General features: G+C 56.3%; 1 protein-coding gene across 1 annotated transcript in view; it reads left to right on the forward strand.

Moving 5' to 3' along the window:
- The window catches only part of SND1 (staphylococcal nuclease and tudor domain containing 1), a 408,553-nt gene that overhangs the window by 389,241 nt on the left and 3,630 nt on the right, over nucleotides 1–15,682 (forward strand). Inside the window, exons 17-21 of the mRNA XM_037512772.2 lie at nucleotides 4,169–4,357; nucleotides 9,887–10,028; nucleotides 13,222–13,345; nucleotides 14,246–14,315; nucleotides 15,329–15,442. Of these exons, the coding sequence (XP_037368669.2) occupies nucleotides 4,169–4,357; nucleotides 9,887–10,028; nucleotides 13,222–13,345; nucleotides 14,246–14,315; nucleotides 15,329–15,442 (639 nt within the window). The remainder of the gene's footprint in view (nucleotides 1–4,168; nucleotides 4,358–9,886; nucleotides 10,029–13,221; nucleotides 13,346–14,245; nucleotides 14,316–15,328; nucleotides 15,443–15,682) is intronic.

Below are 15,682 nucleotides of genomic sequence, written 5' to 3' on the forward strand. Positions count from 1 at the left end.
ATCTTGTGTAGTGCTTTGCAATTTACACAGCACTCCATGAGCAGTACTCACTTAATGCTTGCAAGAACCAGTTGGATGAAAAGAGCTTTCTTATATATTTGACAAGAATGAGCCTCCCCTAACTCCTGTCTTCAGTTTGAAACAACTTGTACGAAATAGCACGCTGCTTGTCTGTAGATGGTCGATCCTCATTCAGGATTCCATATTTGCTAATCCACCTACTTGCTAAATTTTTTTGTGACCCCAGAATCAGTACTCATGTTGCTTTTTTGATTGCTTGTCGATGTGCCTACAGAGGCAAAAATTTGAGCCCCCATTGAGCGTGTTCCCAGCTTGAGTTGAACTGGGTGCTGCTCTGCCAGGTTTCAGCTCTCACACTACAAACAAGCTTTTTTTATTAAAGATTTCCATTTATGCATACAAGAGCTGGGGTGCAGGCCAGAGGTGCAGGGGTTGAGCAGATTCACCAGAGACAGAGTAGGGAACAGAACAGGCAGACTGAAATACACTGCTGAGGAGAGCAGCAGGCGAGACAGGGGAGGTCTGCTGTGTCATGTGGGTCAGCTCCCTGGCCTGGGATCGAACTCGTGCTGCTGATAGCTTCATAGTGCTGAGACTTAACCCCTTGTGCCACCAGGGAGGCCGACAAGTTCTTTTTGTGGTTTACCAAGTGGCACATTTTTCAAAGTGTTTGTGCTTTTTGTTGGCGATTTTGCTGTTTAAAATGGCCTGCAAGCACAGGGCTGAAATGCTATCTAGAGATCCTTTGTGCAAGAAGGCTGTGACGTGCATTATGAAGAAAGTGTGCATGTTAGGTATAAACTATTCCAGTGCGAGTTGCAGTACTGTTGAGCGTGGGTTCAGTGTTAATCAATGTACATTAAATAAGGTGTGTCCTTAAGCAGAAACACAAAGAAGATTGTATATTAGTAAGTTGATGAAACTGTAACCAGCATCTCGCAGGAACCTACCCCGATTTTCCCAGGAGCAGGGTTTCAGCATTCACTAATTCAATATTCACAGTGACTTTATAGAGCTATATTTGAGTGAGTGTGTGTGTGTGTTTTCTCAATTAAGGGAAAGTATCAGAAATTTGATCCCAAAGTTGAACAGAGAAATAAAACTTGTCCAGAAATGGACCCGTGGAATGTCACACTTAAGCCACAGTTGCCTGGCTGTCAATATAAAAGAGAAACATGACAAAGGATAAAGGCTTATCCCAACCTGGGAGCGCCCTCCTTAGCCCTCTGCTTGCTCCCCCATAACTCCCTCAGGGCCAGAAAGGAGAAAGACTTTGAGCTGATCTGAATTCCACGTACCAGTTTAAGCTGGATCTGTCCAGAAGGAGAGCCACAGCACAGGGCTTGGTCTGAGAGACAAGAGGACAAGAGCTGGGGGAACACAAGCTCAGCCCCTTCCCTCCAGTGAGCTCAGCGCTCCTTCCCTGACTGCCTTTGTTTGATGGAGAAATGACTGTGGTTGCATGGTTGTAATAAAAGGGGGAACAGGGGCCCGTGGGCGACAGCTTTATCTCCCGCTACAGCCTGAGATGGATTCCGAGCAGCACGGCGCCCAAGGCCAGTGATCACTTTCCTCTGCGGCTTGCCGGGCCCAGACACTTGTCAAGAGCACGTTAGCGTATTGATTGCGGGTGGAGCGAGGCTGGGCGAGTGTGAAGCTGGTGCTCCCCAGCAAACGAGCCTGGCTGCTCCCTGGTGGCTCGGGACCTGGTGTGGCTGCCAGTCACTGGGTCCTCCCTCACATGAACCTGGGACAGGCCAGCATCTGGTTAGTGGCCTCCAAAGGTGCAGTGTGAATTTGGAGTTTGCCGTGTGGAAGGAGGTCTGAGCATGGGCACTTTATAGCATGAGAGGGCTGGTGCTGCCGGTCTCTGAGGTTCTTCCATCATCCCAGCAAGTTCAGGGCCAAAGAGTCATGTGCAAAGCCTGGCACAGCCACACTGGCCGCCAGAAGAGGGGGGCCCTGTCCCAAGCAGGACAGCCATCCTCAGCTTCAGGAAAGAGCCACCTGCCTGCCAACCCTATGGAGGTACAAGAGTGAGGGGCCTGGGCACTGTACCAACTTTATTTGCTTTCAGCCAGGCAGAAGGAAGTCTCTCATGAGCCCCCAAATATAGTGGAGCCCACTAGTTTGGTGGTGGGAGCCAGCGTCGACACCCAGACTCAAGGCAAGCCTCCTCCCGTTCTCCCTGCTGCTTCCCCACAAGTCCTCTGAGACCTGCTTCTTGGCCTTAGCATGTCTGATAAAGCTTGGCAAGTTAAGACAAAGAGCCATGGGCTTCCTACCTATCATGTCACCCATCCCTATTCTTGTCCCACATAGCAAGCATGGCGCCTCTTCTCAAATCTTAGCCCTCCCACTAAAGGAGGGTCCCACTGCAGTGACCCCAGGACTCTAGCCCCAGGGCCTTTGCAAGGTGGCAAAAGCTCTTGGGGAAGTCCCTCCCCCATCTTGAATTTAATTGTCTTATTGGCTGGTGAGCTCGGGGGCTCCGTTTTTTATCAGAGCATCGTTTTGCCCACTTGTCTTTCACCCCCGCACTAATGCAGGCCCGCTGGTAAATGGCTTGCCAGAATTTGAGGAGAAAAATATTTGACTTTTATAGGAACTGCTGGTTCTCCCTGCTTCTGTCCTTCAGCCATGTGGTGTAGGCCTGGGGTAGACACGGTAGACACCCAGCCCACTTACGTCTACCCTGTCTCTGCCAGTGAGGCGCAAGGCCCCACGGTCTAGATGGTGGAGGTTGCTGGAGGGTGCCCCAGGATGCAAGGAAGGCCTGCTCCTGAAACAGCAGGCTGTGGAAAAGGGAAAAGAGGTGCAGGAGGGTCTTTTCTGCTCGCAACTAGGAGTCCGTGTAGAGAAGGGCCGGGGAAACCTGGATTCTTCCCCCAGCCTGCCTTTTACTAGGACACGTCACTTCACTGTGCCTTGGTTTCCCCACCTCCAACATCCAGTTGGACTGGATCAAGAGTATCTTCTAGTTATTATAAACTGCTTAGCCCTTTCTCTGCCACACCCTGTTGAACTGGGCGTTTGCACTAGAGTGTGGGCCTCAAGGGTATTCAAGAATGGAAAGAAGCCAGGGACCTTCTGCCCTGGCCCTGCCCCTAGTTTTCCTCCCACTGCCTACTCTCTGCTCACCCAGCCGCCTCTGTCTATTCTAAGGAGTCATGTCTCCCTGCTGCGTGAGAGCCCCACCAGGTGGGCGGGCCCTCTCCCACCCTCTCCCCACCCAAACCCTCTGTCCTAGGCCGCTGCCACCACTCTGGCCCAGGCATTTAGACATTCATTTTATTGCTTAATCAAGCTTGAAGCTATTTAAATTAATACAAGTCTTTACATTTGGCAGCAACCATTCTTATAGGTCCCTTTAACAGGGGAAGAACCACTGTGAGGCCCAGGGCAGTGAGCCTGCTCTGTTAGGAGCAGAGGCAGTGCTGGGTCTGGGATCCTGGGCCTTCAGGGCAAGGGTGGGGGAGTCTCAATGGAGACAGTCTAGGAGCCTTTGAGACCTACAGTGGTTCCTGAGGTTTCCTGGGTTCAGCCTTAACACTGGGCCTCAAGGTCTTGGCTCCAATTGCTTTTTCTGGGAGTAACCTGGTAGGGTCAGCCCCTAAGTGCCCCAGGGGTGGTGCATTTCCTGCCCTCATCCTTCAGCCCACCTGTCCCCTTCACGCCTCACCTGGCTTTCTTGCAACCACTTTCATCACCTTTCATGTGCTCTAATTCATTCAGCTCTTCCAAGAACAGGCACCCCTCTCCCCAGGGATTACCTTGCTCCCCAGGGCCTGCCTATCTTCCCAGTGGAGCTGGGGGTGGATGGTAAAGTGTGGGATGTACCCATAACTGTGTCTGCATCTCACCTCACTCCTGATCCAGAAGAGGGGAGCTTTGAAGTTGCTTTGTCAATGACGTATCTATCATAGGTCGAGGATGTGATTGGCTAAAAATTGCAGCCCCGATTTGCAGAATTGAGGTGAAAGGTTCTAAGAGGGTCAGCAGTTCGGGGGCTCCAGCTCCTCCCCCCAAGGAGTGAACAAGGAGGCCGCTGCCCATGAGCCCCGGGCCTCTGTGCTGCTCCCTCCCTACCCCCTGCATACCCAGGGCAGCCTCCTGCAAGCTGACACCCCTTTTCTCTGGTCCCCAGGTGGAGGTGGAGGTGGAGAGCATGGACAAGGCTGGCAACTTCATCGGCTGGCTGCACATCGAAGGCGCCAACCTGTCCGTCTTGCTGGTGGAGCACGCACTCTCCAAGGTCCACTTCACTGCAGAGCGCAGCTCCTACTACAAATCCCTGCTGTCCGCAGAGGAGGCCGCCAAGCAGAAGAAAGAGAAGGTACATCGCCAGCTCCGAGTTCCTCTCACCCCTCCCCCATACACTATATCACCAGACAGAGGCGCTTGCCGTCCCGGACACTAGGAACTAGTGCCCAGCTGGTGCTGGTCTCAGACCCCACGCCAAGAACCACATGACCCAGGGAGAGGCCGCCCCCTTAGGCATCCTTAGCCTGTTGTAGGTGGGCCCCAGGCCTGCTCCGGGGGACCTGGAGCAGAAATGTCCCTGGAAGAGGGAGTAACCGTGGACTGATGAGAGAAATTACTGGGGAGCAGGAGGCCAGGGAGGAACTCGTCCCTCAATGCTGACCCATCAGTGCATCCAGCGGGCCCGTGGCCTGCAACTCAAGTCTAAGTTTCCTTCATAATTGCCCTGCAGGGAAGCCTCTTTTGGAAGCTGCCCCAGGAGATTCATAAAGCTGTTAGGACAGCAGATTTACAGCCCATCCGTCTCTGCAGACACTGCGTAGAAGAGACAGGGGGGGTGGGTCGGCAAGCAGCTTTTGGAAACAAATTGACGATTAAGGAACCCAATGGCTTGGTGGTAGGAGCCAGGCCCAATCCTCTCCTAGCCTGTCGCCACTGACTTACAACCCAGCCCGGATAATGGGGATAAATCAGCCAGCCACCAATTTGTCAGGGCTTCTCTGAGCTTGAGGAGGATTTCACGGGACAGCCATGCTGAGCCATAAATTTGTGCCAGGAATAAACGTTTCCCTCCCCACGGGACAGCCATCTGGCTTAGAACTCACCTACCAGAGCCAAGGCCCAAACACCTGTCAAAAGGAGTGGGGGGGCTTCGGGGCCCAGAGGGCTCTGCGTTCTCCTCCAGCCCGGAGCAGCCAGGGCTTGCGTCTCTCTTCCACCTTTCTGCCAAGAGGGACTACATCTTTCCCCAGGGACTGCGCCCAGGAATGCTCTCCTGATCTGTCTTGTCTTCCCATCCCCTGGGCATTAGGGCGGGCCCCAGCCCTAATGAAGGTAAGACGCCAGAGAGGTGGCTCAGAGAGCTAGAGCAGGTGAGAGATCGTCCATGCCCTGGAGGAACAAGCCACCATGTGGCCACCTCAGAGGCCACCCCTTTCTGCTTCACTCCCTACTCAATTAAACCCTGTCTGTGAGTGATGGGGCAGCAGGCAGCCACAGCCCTTACAGCAAAGGAGCTTCCTCTTGGATATCCTGTTTGTGACAGCTGAACTTAAGACTGCCACCCCATGGCCTTTGCTCACTGCCAGGGATGGAGAGGCGTGGTGCTGGGGCCTCATGTGCAAAGGGCCTTCACCGGGAGGTAGCAGCCTCCAAGGCCCATATAGAAGCATCGTTCCCCTGGCCCTGTCCCCTGGCTACTCCATGTGAGCCTAGAAGGTACCACTTCAGATCCGCCCGGGCCTCTGCCCTCTGAGGGTGGTGACCCTAGGGAGACCCTAGAGAGGACAGAGGGGGCTCTCCGGGGCTAAGATGGAGGCCTGGGTGCCCAGCCAGGTGCTTAACTGGATATCACTGTTGACTACACAGTAGATCTGTCTGAAAGAGCCCAAGTCATCATTTACTGGTGCCACGTAATGATGCTGAGGATGGAGTACTTGCCGGTGGTTAACTCCTAACGTGGGCTGCATGTTTTTGTTCCAGTCCAATCAGTGCTGGGCACAACTCTCCAGGGGACTGCCTGCCTCCTAAGCCCCTCTCCTGCACACCTGCCCTCTGCTAGGATCCTGGGGGGACCTCTCATGGTTACACTGGACCTAGTTCCCAGGAGCAGCCTGGGCAGAGCCCTGCCACAGCCCTCACAGCTGGCCCCACCCAGATGACAAGAGTTTGGTGGGGGCACAGAAAACTAAGTATCTGAGGTGTCTATGAGATCCCCAATCTTGCCCTGCTGTGACCCCATGAGGGCCACCTTACCTGTCAAGAGACAGGTGTTTGGGTTTGAGAGATCACAGCAGTACCCGAAGAAGGTAATGCTGCGAGATCTGCACACCAGGAGCCTGCAGAAATCTTTAGGGCGTGTGATTAGGTGCAGGTGTGTTTCTGAGGAACCCCACAATGCTGGTTTCCCAGCTGTAAGAACTTAGCCAGCACCCTGCCAGGCCTAATCTCTCCCTGTCCCATGGAGCGGGACTCCTCTCCTGGGCAGAAGGCCTCTCCTGGCCCTCTCCTAGCTGACAGAGTGGTCCCCGCCTCCTCTGGGATCCCGGGCAGGTTTGGGAACCAAGGAGGGAGCCGCAGCTGGTAACTGTCTCCACTGGCTCCCTCAGAGCCACTCATGCCCCAGCGGGGCCCTGGACAGAGCTGGATTGGCCATTGATTGGCTTTTATTGAGCTTGGCTTCCCCACTGTGTGCTCGAAGGCCTCTGCCACACTGGCCCCGTGCCAGCCCCACCCCTGGAGCCTCCTGAGCAGCGATATTAAATAGGATTTAGAAAGGAAAGGCTCCAGCCAGCGGAGCCTCAGTCCACATTGCATCTCCTGCCAGGAGGAGGCCCTGGGGCTCCCCAGGGAAGGAATAAGGGGAAGAGGGAGGAGGAGACAACCCTCTGGGTCTGACAGGGCCTTCCCTGCACCCGCACAGTGGGCTTCTTCCCCAGGGCAGTGCCAGGAGCCCTGGGATACAGAGGGGCGCCTGAGCAGGACAGGAACTGGCATGACACCCTCCACCCTGGTCCCTGGCCTTAAAGCAGGAGGGACCCCAGTGCAGCACAGAGGTGGCCACTCTGTAGGTGGGCCCCCCAGTCGCCTGCTGCTTCTGCCCAGCTAGGACTGACTCCCAAAGGCCAGGAGTGTTCTCGGCACCCAGCGCTCGGCATCATCTGACTCCCAAAGAACTGGGGCTGGAATCATAGGCACAGACTCTTGAGTCTCTATGCACAATTTCCCTTCCTGGAAGAGGTTTTGGGGGCTTCCTCCTCCTCTCGGAAGAGCCATCCCACTTGGGATTCCCCAAAACAAGCTTCCTGTCAGGGGCCTGAGCTGCGAGAGGCTTAGGGTGGCTGTGGGAGTCCCGTGTCTGACAGGTGTCTCACCACTGTGTCTGTCCCCTCCCACCCCAGCTCTGCAGAAGTCAGGCAGAATGTGCCTGTGTAGGCAGAATGTCCTTCCTGCATGGGTAGGGGCACATGTTGGCTGACCCAGTCCAACAGTTGGCTGAGTCCACAGTTGGCTGACCCAGCCACATTTACCAGTTTCACCAGGGTCCCTGGGAGGAGCTGGTGGCTTCTATCCCCCAGGGAAAGGCAGAACCCTCAGAGCTCCACTGTCCTAGGTTCTAACTCAGCCCTTTATCTGGAGAGCAGCTCGCCCTCCCCTTGATAGCCCCAGGCTACTAGTGTCTTCCCACTAGTGGACCTTGTCACAGGACCTGCCTGTGCAGCACTCCCTGTGGCACTAGGGGCCCGAGAACCAGCCCTGAGGCTTTGTTTGCTTCATCCGGACCTGAGCTGCTGCCCACCTGAGCCTGCTGGGAAGGAAGCCCCAGCTCTCCCCCAGGAGGAAACCTGATGCTGTCGCCTGAGGTGCTTTCACTTGAGGAGTCATTAGCACTTTCTGCTCTCACCCTGTCAGTCTGTTCCCAATTCATCAACGCTGCCAAGGAGTCTCCTTCCCCCACAGCTTCGGGAAGCCAGGGAAGCAGGGGGCTGGGTTAGGATGGGGCCTAGAACATCTCCCAGCCTGGAGCCCACTCTGGAGCCTGCATAGGTGCCCTGTCCCTGCTCCCTGATAGGGGACGGAGCCAGGGGAGGAGCAGGTGCACGAGGAAGGCCCGCTGGCAGGATTCAGGGTGGGTTCTGGCAGAAGGGGCAGGGAATAGACAGCTGGGGCAGGAGAGGGGGGGCCGTGCTCAGCTCCAGCTCATTTGAAGTAGTGATGGCTGTCTTGTTTCTCAGAGGCGGAGAGTCCCATTGATCCTGGGAGCTGCCGAGATCCCAGAGGGGCTGAGTGGCTCCTTCCCTGGGAGATTTCTAGCTGTCGGGGGCCAAGAGGAAAGCCTCAGAACTGGGCCTTGAATTACAAGCAATTATGGCTGACCCCAAAGTGCTCTCAAAGGTCAACGCCATAGTCTTTGATTGGAAAAACCCTTTAGCAGGGACAAAGCCAGAAGCCTCCTCCTCCATCAGGGCAGGAGGGTCTGCTTGACTGGAGGCAAAGCTGTGAGAAGGAGTGCTGCCCCCACCTTCTCTCCTGTGACAGCCAGGTCTTGGCGTGGGTAGAAGCAGCGTTGTCTGGGTGCTGATGACACAGCTATGGGGACAGTGAGGGGTCACACTGTGTGGGTTCAAACCCAAGGCAGATCAGTGGCCCCAGGAGTCCATTGTCCCTTAAGCTGCTCCCTGTGCCTCCCAGCCATCTGCACATCAGCCAAGAGGCTCTGTCCAATGGTGTGTGGGCAAACCACTTGCCTCCTCCCTCAGGAGAAGCAGAGTCGAAGCAGGGAAGGCACACATCTCTGGCCAGAGAAATTAAAGGGCAAAATGAAGGGACAACCCACCATCTCCTGCCTACTGCAGGGTCTCCTGGAGACCCAGGCGGTGTGACTTGAAGGGCCCCAGAGCCAGGCTGCCCTTGTTCGAATCCTGGTGCCCCTGCTTTTAGCAAGCCTGTGTGCCTGTTTCCTCACTTGTAAAACTTGTAATGTTAGTCCCTGCCCACAAGTTTGCAAGGGGTAAATAGTAATGTTTGGAGAATGTTTAGAATAGTGCCTGGTACCTAGTAGGCATGTAACTTTGGGGCTTGTGTGTGTGTGAGAGACTCGCGTGTGGTCTATTCCCCATACTCCCCCCCCCTTCCCACCACTCAGCTGGAGAGCCCTCCCCTGTTCTGACAGGCCTCACTACTGGGATAATCTCCTGGCCGCAGGATTGGACCTGACGCGCTGTCACCTCCAATCAGCTTCTGAGCCGCTGGAGCCCTGACAGCGCAGGGCCGGGAAGTACAAGAGAGGAAGGGCGGAGGGGAGTGGCCCGGCTTCTGAGCAGTGGTCAGAAGGTGCTGGAGGTGAGGACAGAGAAGGTGCTAAGAGGAGGCACTCCACGCCCCAAGGCGCCGCTCAGACTGCCTCAGGAGTAACAGTTGGCTCTGTGACAGTGGGGCCCAGAGAGTTCAGAGGGTCCGCTGCAGAGTGGTGTGGGCAAGGCGGCTGGGTCGGAGCCAGGCCCAGGTCCTCACGCTCTGGGGTGCATGAGAGTTGCATGGGTGCCTGCATTTGGTTTTGGTTCACTTCTTCTGGGACCCTTAGGCCTGGGGTGGGGCGCAGACACCAGCATTTTTAATAAGTTCCCCAATTGCTTCTGGTGCCTGCCAGAATTTGAGGTTCTCTGGATCAGATGAGAAAGTTGAAAGTGTTTCCTTCCCCTTCAGAGGTAGGAGCGCCCCAGGGGCCTGGTCCAGCGTGATGTGAGCAAAGTGCTTGCAGTGACCCCCCTCACTCACTCACCCCAGGGGTGACCCTGCTTTGCAACCAAAGCACCTTTCCTGGCATCCTTTCTGACTTCACTCCCTAACACCCCTCCCCTGGCCCTGCTGACCACGCCTACAGGTCTGGGCCCACTATGAGGAGCAGCCCGTGGAGGAGGTGGTACCCGTGCTGGAGGAGAAGGAGCGCTCGGCCAGCTACAAGCCAGTGTTCGTGACCGAGATCACCGACGACTTGCACTTCTATGTGCAGGATGTGGAGACGGGTGAGTGCGCAGGCCCAGTCCCAGGTACCACTGCCTTGTAGCTCCTAGCATGGGCCAGCCTTCCCCCCTGGCCACTTTGTGCAGTGGGAGAAAAGGGAGCAGCCCAGGGGCCTCCCCTCAAAACAGCTAAGGGCAAATGCCCACCTCTCAGGCCCTGTCACACCACTCTCTGGACCTGAGGGTCATCTCGTGAGCCCCAGCATGGGCGAGGCTAAGTGGGTGTTTTGAGGACTGGTGAGGTATCCAGACTTGTCTGGGTGGTGCTCTGTGACTCTTCAGTAATCATCTTACACGCAGAAACCCCTGGCTGCGCTGGGCTGGAGGATTTGTAGCCCTCCACGTCTATGACCAGATGGTCTGTCTGGTCAGGAAGCAGGAACTGACCTCACTCAGCCGCTCTCCCTCTCAGCTTCCTTGGGAAGGCAGGAGAGGGGCGCCTGAGCTTGTCTCTGCTGGGGTTTCTCCTTCTCTGGAGGTTACCATAGCCCTGAGTGGTAGCCAGTTGCCATGGAAACAGGCAGCGCTCCAGGGGAAGTCAGCCCCGGACAGACTTTCTGAAGGACCCTCCCTCTGCAGCCTCCTTTCTCCCCCCTCCTGTCCTTGAGTACTGTGCGCTGTGACAGGGTCCCCTAGGCCCAAGACCCCGGGCTTCTGGAAGGCACAGGGCAGGAGAGACAGCTCTCACAGCCCCAGCACTTGGCCTCTCTGGCCCAGCTTCCCACCTCCACCCCTTTACTGTCTTCACTCTGACCTCCCTCCTCTCTCTGCCACCCTGTGCAGAGAAATAATTTAGTTGAGAGCAGAGAGAAAAAGCTCTTAGAGCTGCTTCTGGGTACAAGGAGCTAACTGCTTGCAAGGCTGAGGGGGCTGAAGATGTGGTTGGCTCTCAGAGTAGCTCCGTGGATGGCAGGGTGCAGCTCTGCTGGCCGCCTCACCCCCGCCCCAGTCCACTCCAGGTCACCAGTGCGACGTCTCAGCCACTTCCTCTGTAATGCTATTTCCCAGGCAGCTGCTTTTGTGACGATGCCATTTCACCAAGAAAAACAGATTGTTCCTGATCCTGGACTGTCTCAGCTTGGGGGTGGGGGGGAGAAGCCAGGGAGGTGTGGAGGGGGAGCTGACGAGCCTTTAGGAATAGCGTCTTTGAGGTCCACCGCCATCCTGGTGAAAGCTGGTCCAGCCACTGCTGGGACTTGAAGCCAAGAGGCAGCTGGTCTTTAGGTGTGGGGGTGACAGGGAAGGTGGTAGCCCAGGTGGGAAAGAGAGAAGAGGGGCCCTCAGGTCCGTTGTTGGGAAGGGAATGCAGATTCCCGGGCAGGCTCCACCTGGCTACCGGGTCCTGCTGGGGAACACCCACCTTGAATAAGAACAGGTCCCTGAACTCTCCAGGGGACAAAGTTCGAGAGTTCATGACCCTCCACCAGTGTGTCCTCTCAGGCTTCCTGTGACTGCCCCGTCCCTCTGGGCTGTCCCTGAGAGGACACCAGGACACTACAGTGAGGGGTGGGGAAGGCAGAGAACTAAGGGGGCACCATGTGTTCCTCCAGTATTGTCGGGGGAGGGAGGCGCATCATGGGCTGCCACCTGGAGATGGTGGCGGCTCCATAAAACCCATGAAAATAGGCCTCAGCCTGCGCAGCCTCCCCCTTCTGGACTTAACATCCCCTCTTGGGGGACATTCTCGCGCCCTGTCTCCCTGCTCTTAATTAAAGCCTGCCTTCGGGAAGGATCTGATGAAATGATGAAAACATTGCCATTAGCTGCAAATGACCTACCAGGCTGTCTATAAGGCCCTCCCAGAGGGCTGTGCCTATTTGCAGGAGGCAGAGTCCTGCTTCTGTTGCCTTGGAGCAAAACATAAATAAAAATAGCCCTAGTAAAGGAGGAAGTTGCCTGTGTAGGGGCTTCGTCTCGGTCCTGAAACTTTACTGTCTGTGGGCAAGGAACACTGTCTCAGGAGAATTAGAAGAGGGTGAGCAGGGGTGTGGGGTGTGAGCTGTTGCCAAAAAGTCCCAGTTCTAAAACGGAGTCTCAGCACTGCCAGGACACCTGCAGAGGCCCAAGAGTGGGTACACGTCCTCAACGTGTGTATGCAGAGTTCATCTTCCACACAGTTGAACCATTAAGCACCCTGAACACGTCGGGGATTCTCCTAGGCCTGCAAGAGTAAACAGAAGCAAGTGAGCTATGGTCTGTACCCTGAAGCAGCTCACACTGTAGTGGCAGAAACATAAACCCAGACAAGGAACTTACAAAGCCAACATGTGGTAGGCACCTGTTGCACTGTGGCCTGGGGCCCTGAAAATGAAGAGAAGGAATCACACACTTAGACTGCAGCACCCGGCCATCCTTCCCTGGGGAGGCAAAGAGGGTGTGATGCAGCACTGGACTTGGGCCAGGAGGGAGGTCAGAGGAGAAACCTCTGATACTTAGTGCTGTGGGGCCCAGCAGAGTGGGTGGGCCCGCAGCAGGAAGAAGACTGCCACGTTACTAAAGCTGGCGACTCATGACCAAGGTCAGAGAGAAAGACAGGGAGGGAAGGATACTGCTTCCCCCTAGTTGAGGGGAGCACTGAACTGGAGATGGGAGGATGGAACCCCCTCCTGGCAATGCCCAAAGTTCAGCGTGTGTCTCAGGGTGAGCAGTCAAGGTAACAAGGTTTTAATCTCCTGAGCCCTGGCATTGCTTCCAGAATTGCTCCCCATCTTTCATGACTCAGATTCTGAGGCCCTCTCCTTATGCAGGGTTGTATGGGGCCCGTCCTTCATCTCCACCTTGGCCCACAGGATGTTGGAAAGAGCAGCTGCCATTAGCCGCCACCCTGGAGGAAGCTGGCTGGCCTTAGCCTTGCTCATGTTCCCCTCTTTAACCAAAGCCGAGGAACACTGAGGGCTTCTGCAACCACAGCCAGTAGCGTGGAGCTGAGACTGGTAGTACTCAGCCTGCAAGGCCCAAAGTGTCAGCCAGTCTCTGCCCCGCTTTAGAAGATAAACTGTTTGAAACCTCTTGAGCAGGCAATTAGAGGACTTCCCTGCAGGATGGGGGGGGGGGGGGGCAAGCCGGTGCTGCTGTCACCCTGCAGAATTCCGCATCCTGTCCACTCCCCTGGCCGCCTCTGCCTGCCCCGCACCATCCAGAGAGGAGGCCCCCAAGGGCATGGACCCCAGGTCTCAGTCCCACTTTCTCCCCACAGGCACCCAGCTGGAGAAGCTGATGGAGAACATGCGCAATGACATTGCCAGCCACCCGCCTGTGGAGGGCTCCTACGCCCCCCGCCGGGGGGAATTCTGCATTGCCAAATTTGTAGATGGAGAATGGTAAGCACTGAGGCCTAAGCCAGACTGGAGTCTTCAGCAGGAGCAGAAGACAGGTCTTTCCTCAGGACACTGGCCTGCAGCGCTACCGGCTAGATTTCAGACCTTTGCCTTAGCAGCCTGGGTCCCACCAGGCGGTGATCTTGGCCAGCTCTCCAGGGAGGCTCTTCACTGCCCGCAGCCCAAATGGGCCTGCACGTGGCCTGCGAATCCCCTGAGTCCAGCCAGCCACCAGAGTAGAGTGGTGTCTCTCTTCTCTCCAGAGAACTCCCAAGGAGAAGGGAGCAGCCCTGGCTGCCTGGGGCTCTCTGACACACCCCTCACCCCACATGGGGGAAAAGGATGTCACGGGTCAGGGGAGTGAGGGCGGTAGCTGGTCCTCAGTGAACCCAGACCAGCCTCTGGCCTCCCCCTCTCACTAGCTGTCTGGGTCATGAGCAAGCAGTCACAGGCTTCGGGAAGGTCACTTAGCCTGCTTTACCAAGGGTAGGGCCCGTGGCCTTCCCAGGGTGACGAAGTGACTTGGATGTGTTCCCTGCTGCGGCCTCCCAGACAGATCTGCCGGCTAATTACAGCTGCTGTTTAGTGTGCTGGTTTTAAACAGCAGACATCAATCTAGTCATTAGTCTTGTTGCTTTATGCCCCAAGGACACATTAATCTGCTCCACATGCTCCTTTCTCCCTCCCTCTGCTCCCAGCTATGCTCTGATTCCATTATATGGTGGCCACAGCGCCCCAAGCCTCGGCCTTCCTGGAGACCAAGTACTGCCCTCTGTGACAGGCATGGGTGTTGGCTCTGAGCCTTGGGCAGGGGATGCTTTGCCCCCTGCCCCACCATCACTAAGGCTCTAGAGAGACCAGACTCAGGCTGTCCCTCAAGCTGTGCCCACAATGCCATTGCAGGTACCGCGCCAGAGTAGAGAAGGTCGAATCTCCAGCCAAAGTACATGTCTTCTACATCGACTATGGCAACGTGAGTGCGGGGGACAGGGAGGGGACCCTGAGTGGTTACTGGAGCCTTTCAACACAGTCGTCCCAGCGTCAAGTCCTGTGGTTTCTCAAAAGATCCTCCGCACTGTAGACTCGTGTATGAAGACAGCATGGGGAACATCTGGGCGTCACTGCTGTTCACGTAACAAGCTGTGATTCCTGAGCCACCAGGCGAAACAGGCATCTGTGGCCAGAGGCCTAAAAGCACTGCTAGGTCTCCTGTCCAGGCCCACCCACTCCACAATTCCTTTTCTTCCACCCACCTCCCAATGCACCCACAAAGCCCCTGTATACCCTTGTTCCTGGTCCTCAGGCTTCACTGGGTGTCTGTCCCATGTGCTGATCCCTAGCTCACCCCAGAATCAAGGCTTGCTGGAAAGGGGCAGTCACAAGGTGGCACAGTGCTGGCCACCTCAGGCTAGGCCTCGGAGTCTGTCAAAATTGCTGTGATTCCCTGTCAGGGAGGCGGCAAGCGGGAGAGAGCGCTATGGTTCTCACTCCTGATGTGGCAGTGTTGTCTGCTTCCCTGAGGGCCAGTTAGAAGGAAGTCCAGAGCTGGGCCATCCTCCCAACTTAACCCCGGAAGGCCAGGCTCGGGGCTGCCGAGATCCTCATCTTGGTGTGCTCTCCTAGCTAAGCACCTCCTCCCTGTGGGAAGGTGGAACCCCTGCCCCAGAGGAAAGGCTTTGGAAGGAAATAGGAACAATTCAAGTCCAGCTCTCACCTTGAGTATTTTAATGGCAGCCACCAAATGTGCCAGCACCAGGCTCAGGGGAGAGGGTGTAAGTCAAAACCACCCCCGCTGTGGAACAGCAGGCCATGTTCCCTGAGGCCCAGGTGACTCCACCAGCCTGTACACGTGGCTAAGTGGAAGTGGGTCCAAGGTGAGCAGGGAGTCCCTCAGCAAGAATGCCCAGAGGCCAGCCCTGGGAAGTGTGCCATGAGGGCCAGGGGCGTCAGGTGTGTGATGCTGTTGGCCTGATGTGTCGTCTGCAGAGAGAGATCCTGCCGTCCACCCGCCTGGGTACCCTGCCACCCGCCTTCAGCACGCGTGTGCTGCCGGCTCAAGCCACGGAGTATGCCTTCGCCTTCATCCAGGTGCCCCAGGACGTGAGTGCACTTCCTCCTTCCAAACGGGCCTGGCCAGGACCTCCCAGCCAGTCCCTGGGGGTCCCACGGCCCTCACGGGCTGACGGGAGAAGATGGAAACCATGACCGTTTGTTAGCAGGAGTAGGGAGATGGCTGAGGAAGTGGAGGGAAGCTGCTGCAGAGGGGGTGGCGTTAGAGCATTTGCGCTGGTTCTTGAGAAATGGGTGAACCGGTGGACCAGTGTGTGTTTGGGCAAAGAC

The sequence above is a fragment of the Talpa occidentalis genome, unplaced genomic scaffold (assembly GCF_014898055.3).
Source record: "Talpa occidentalis isolate TD23 unplaced genomic scaffold, MPIMG_talOcc4v2.1, whole genome shotgun sequence".
NCBI classification, from domain to species: Eukaryota; Metazoa; Chordata; class Mammalia; order Eulipotyphla; family Talpidae; genus Talpa; species Talpa occidentalis.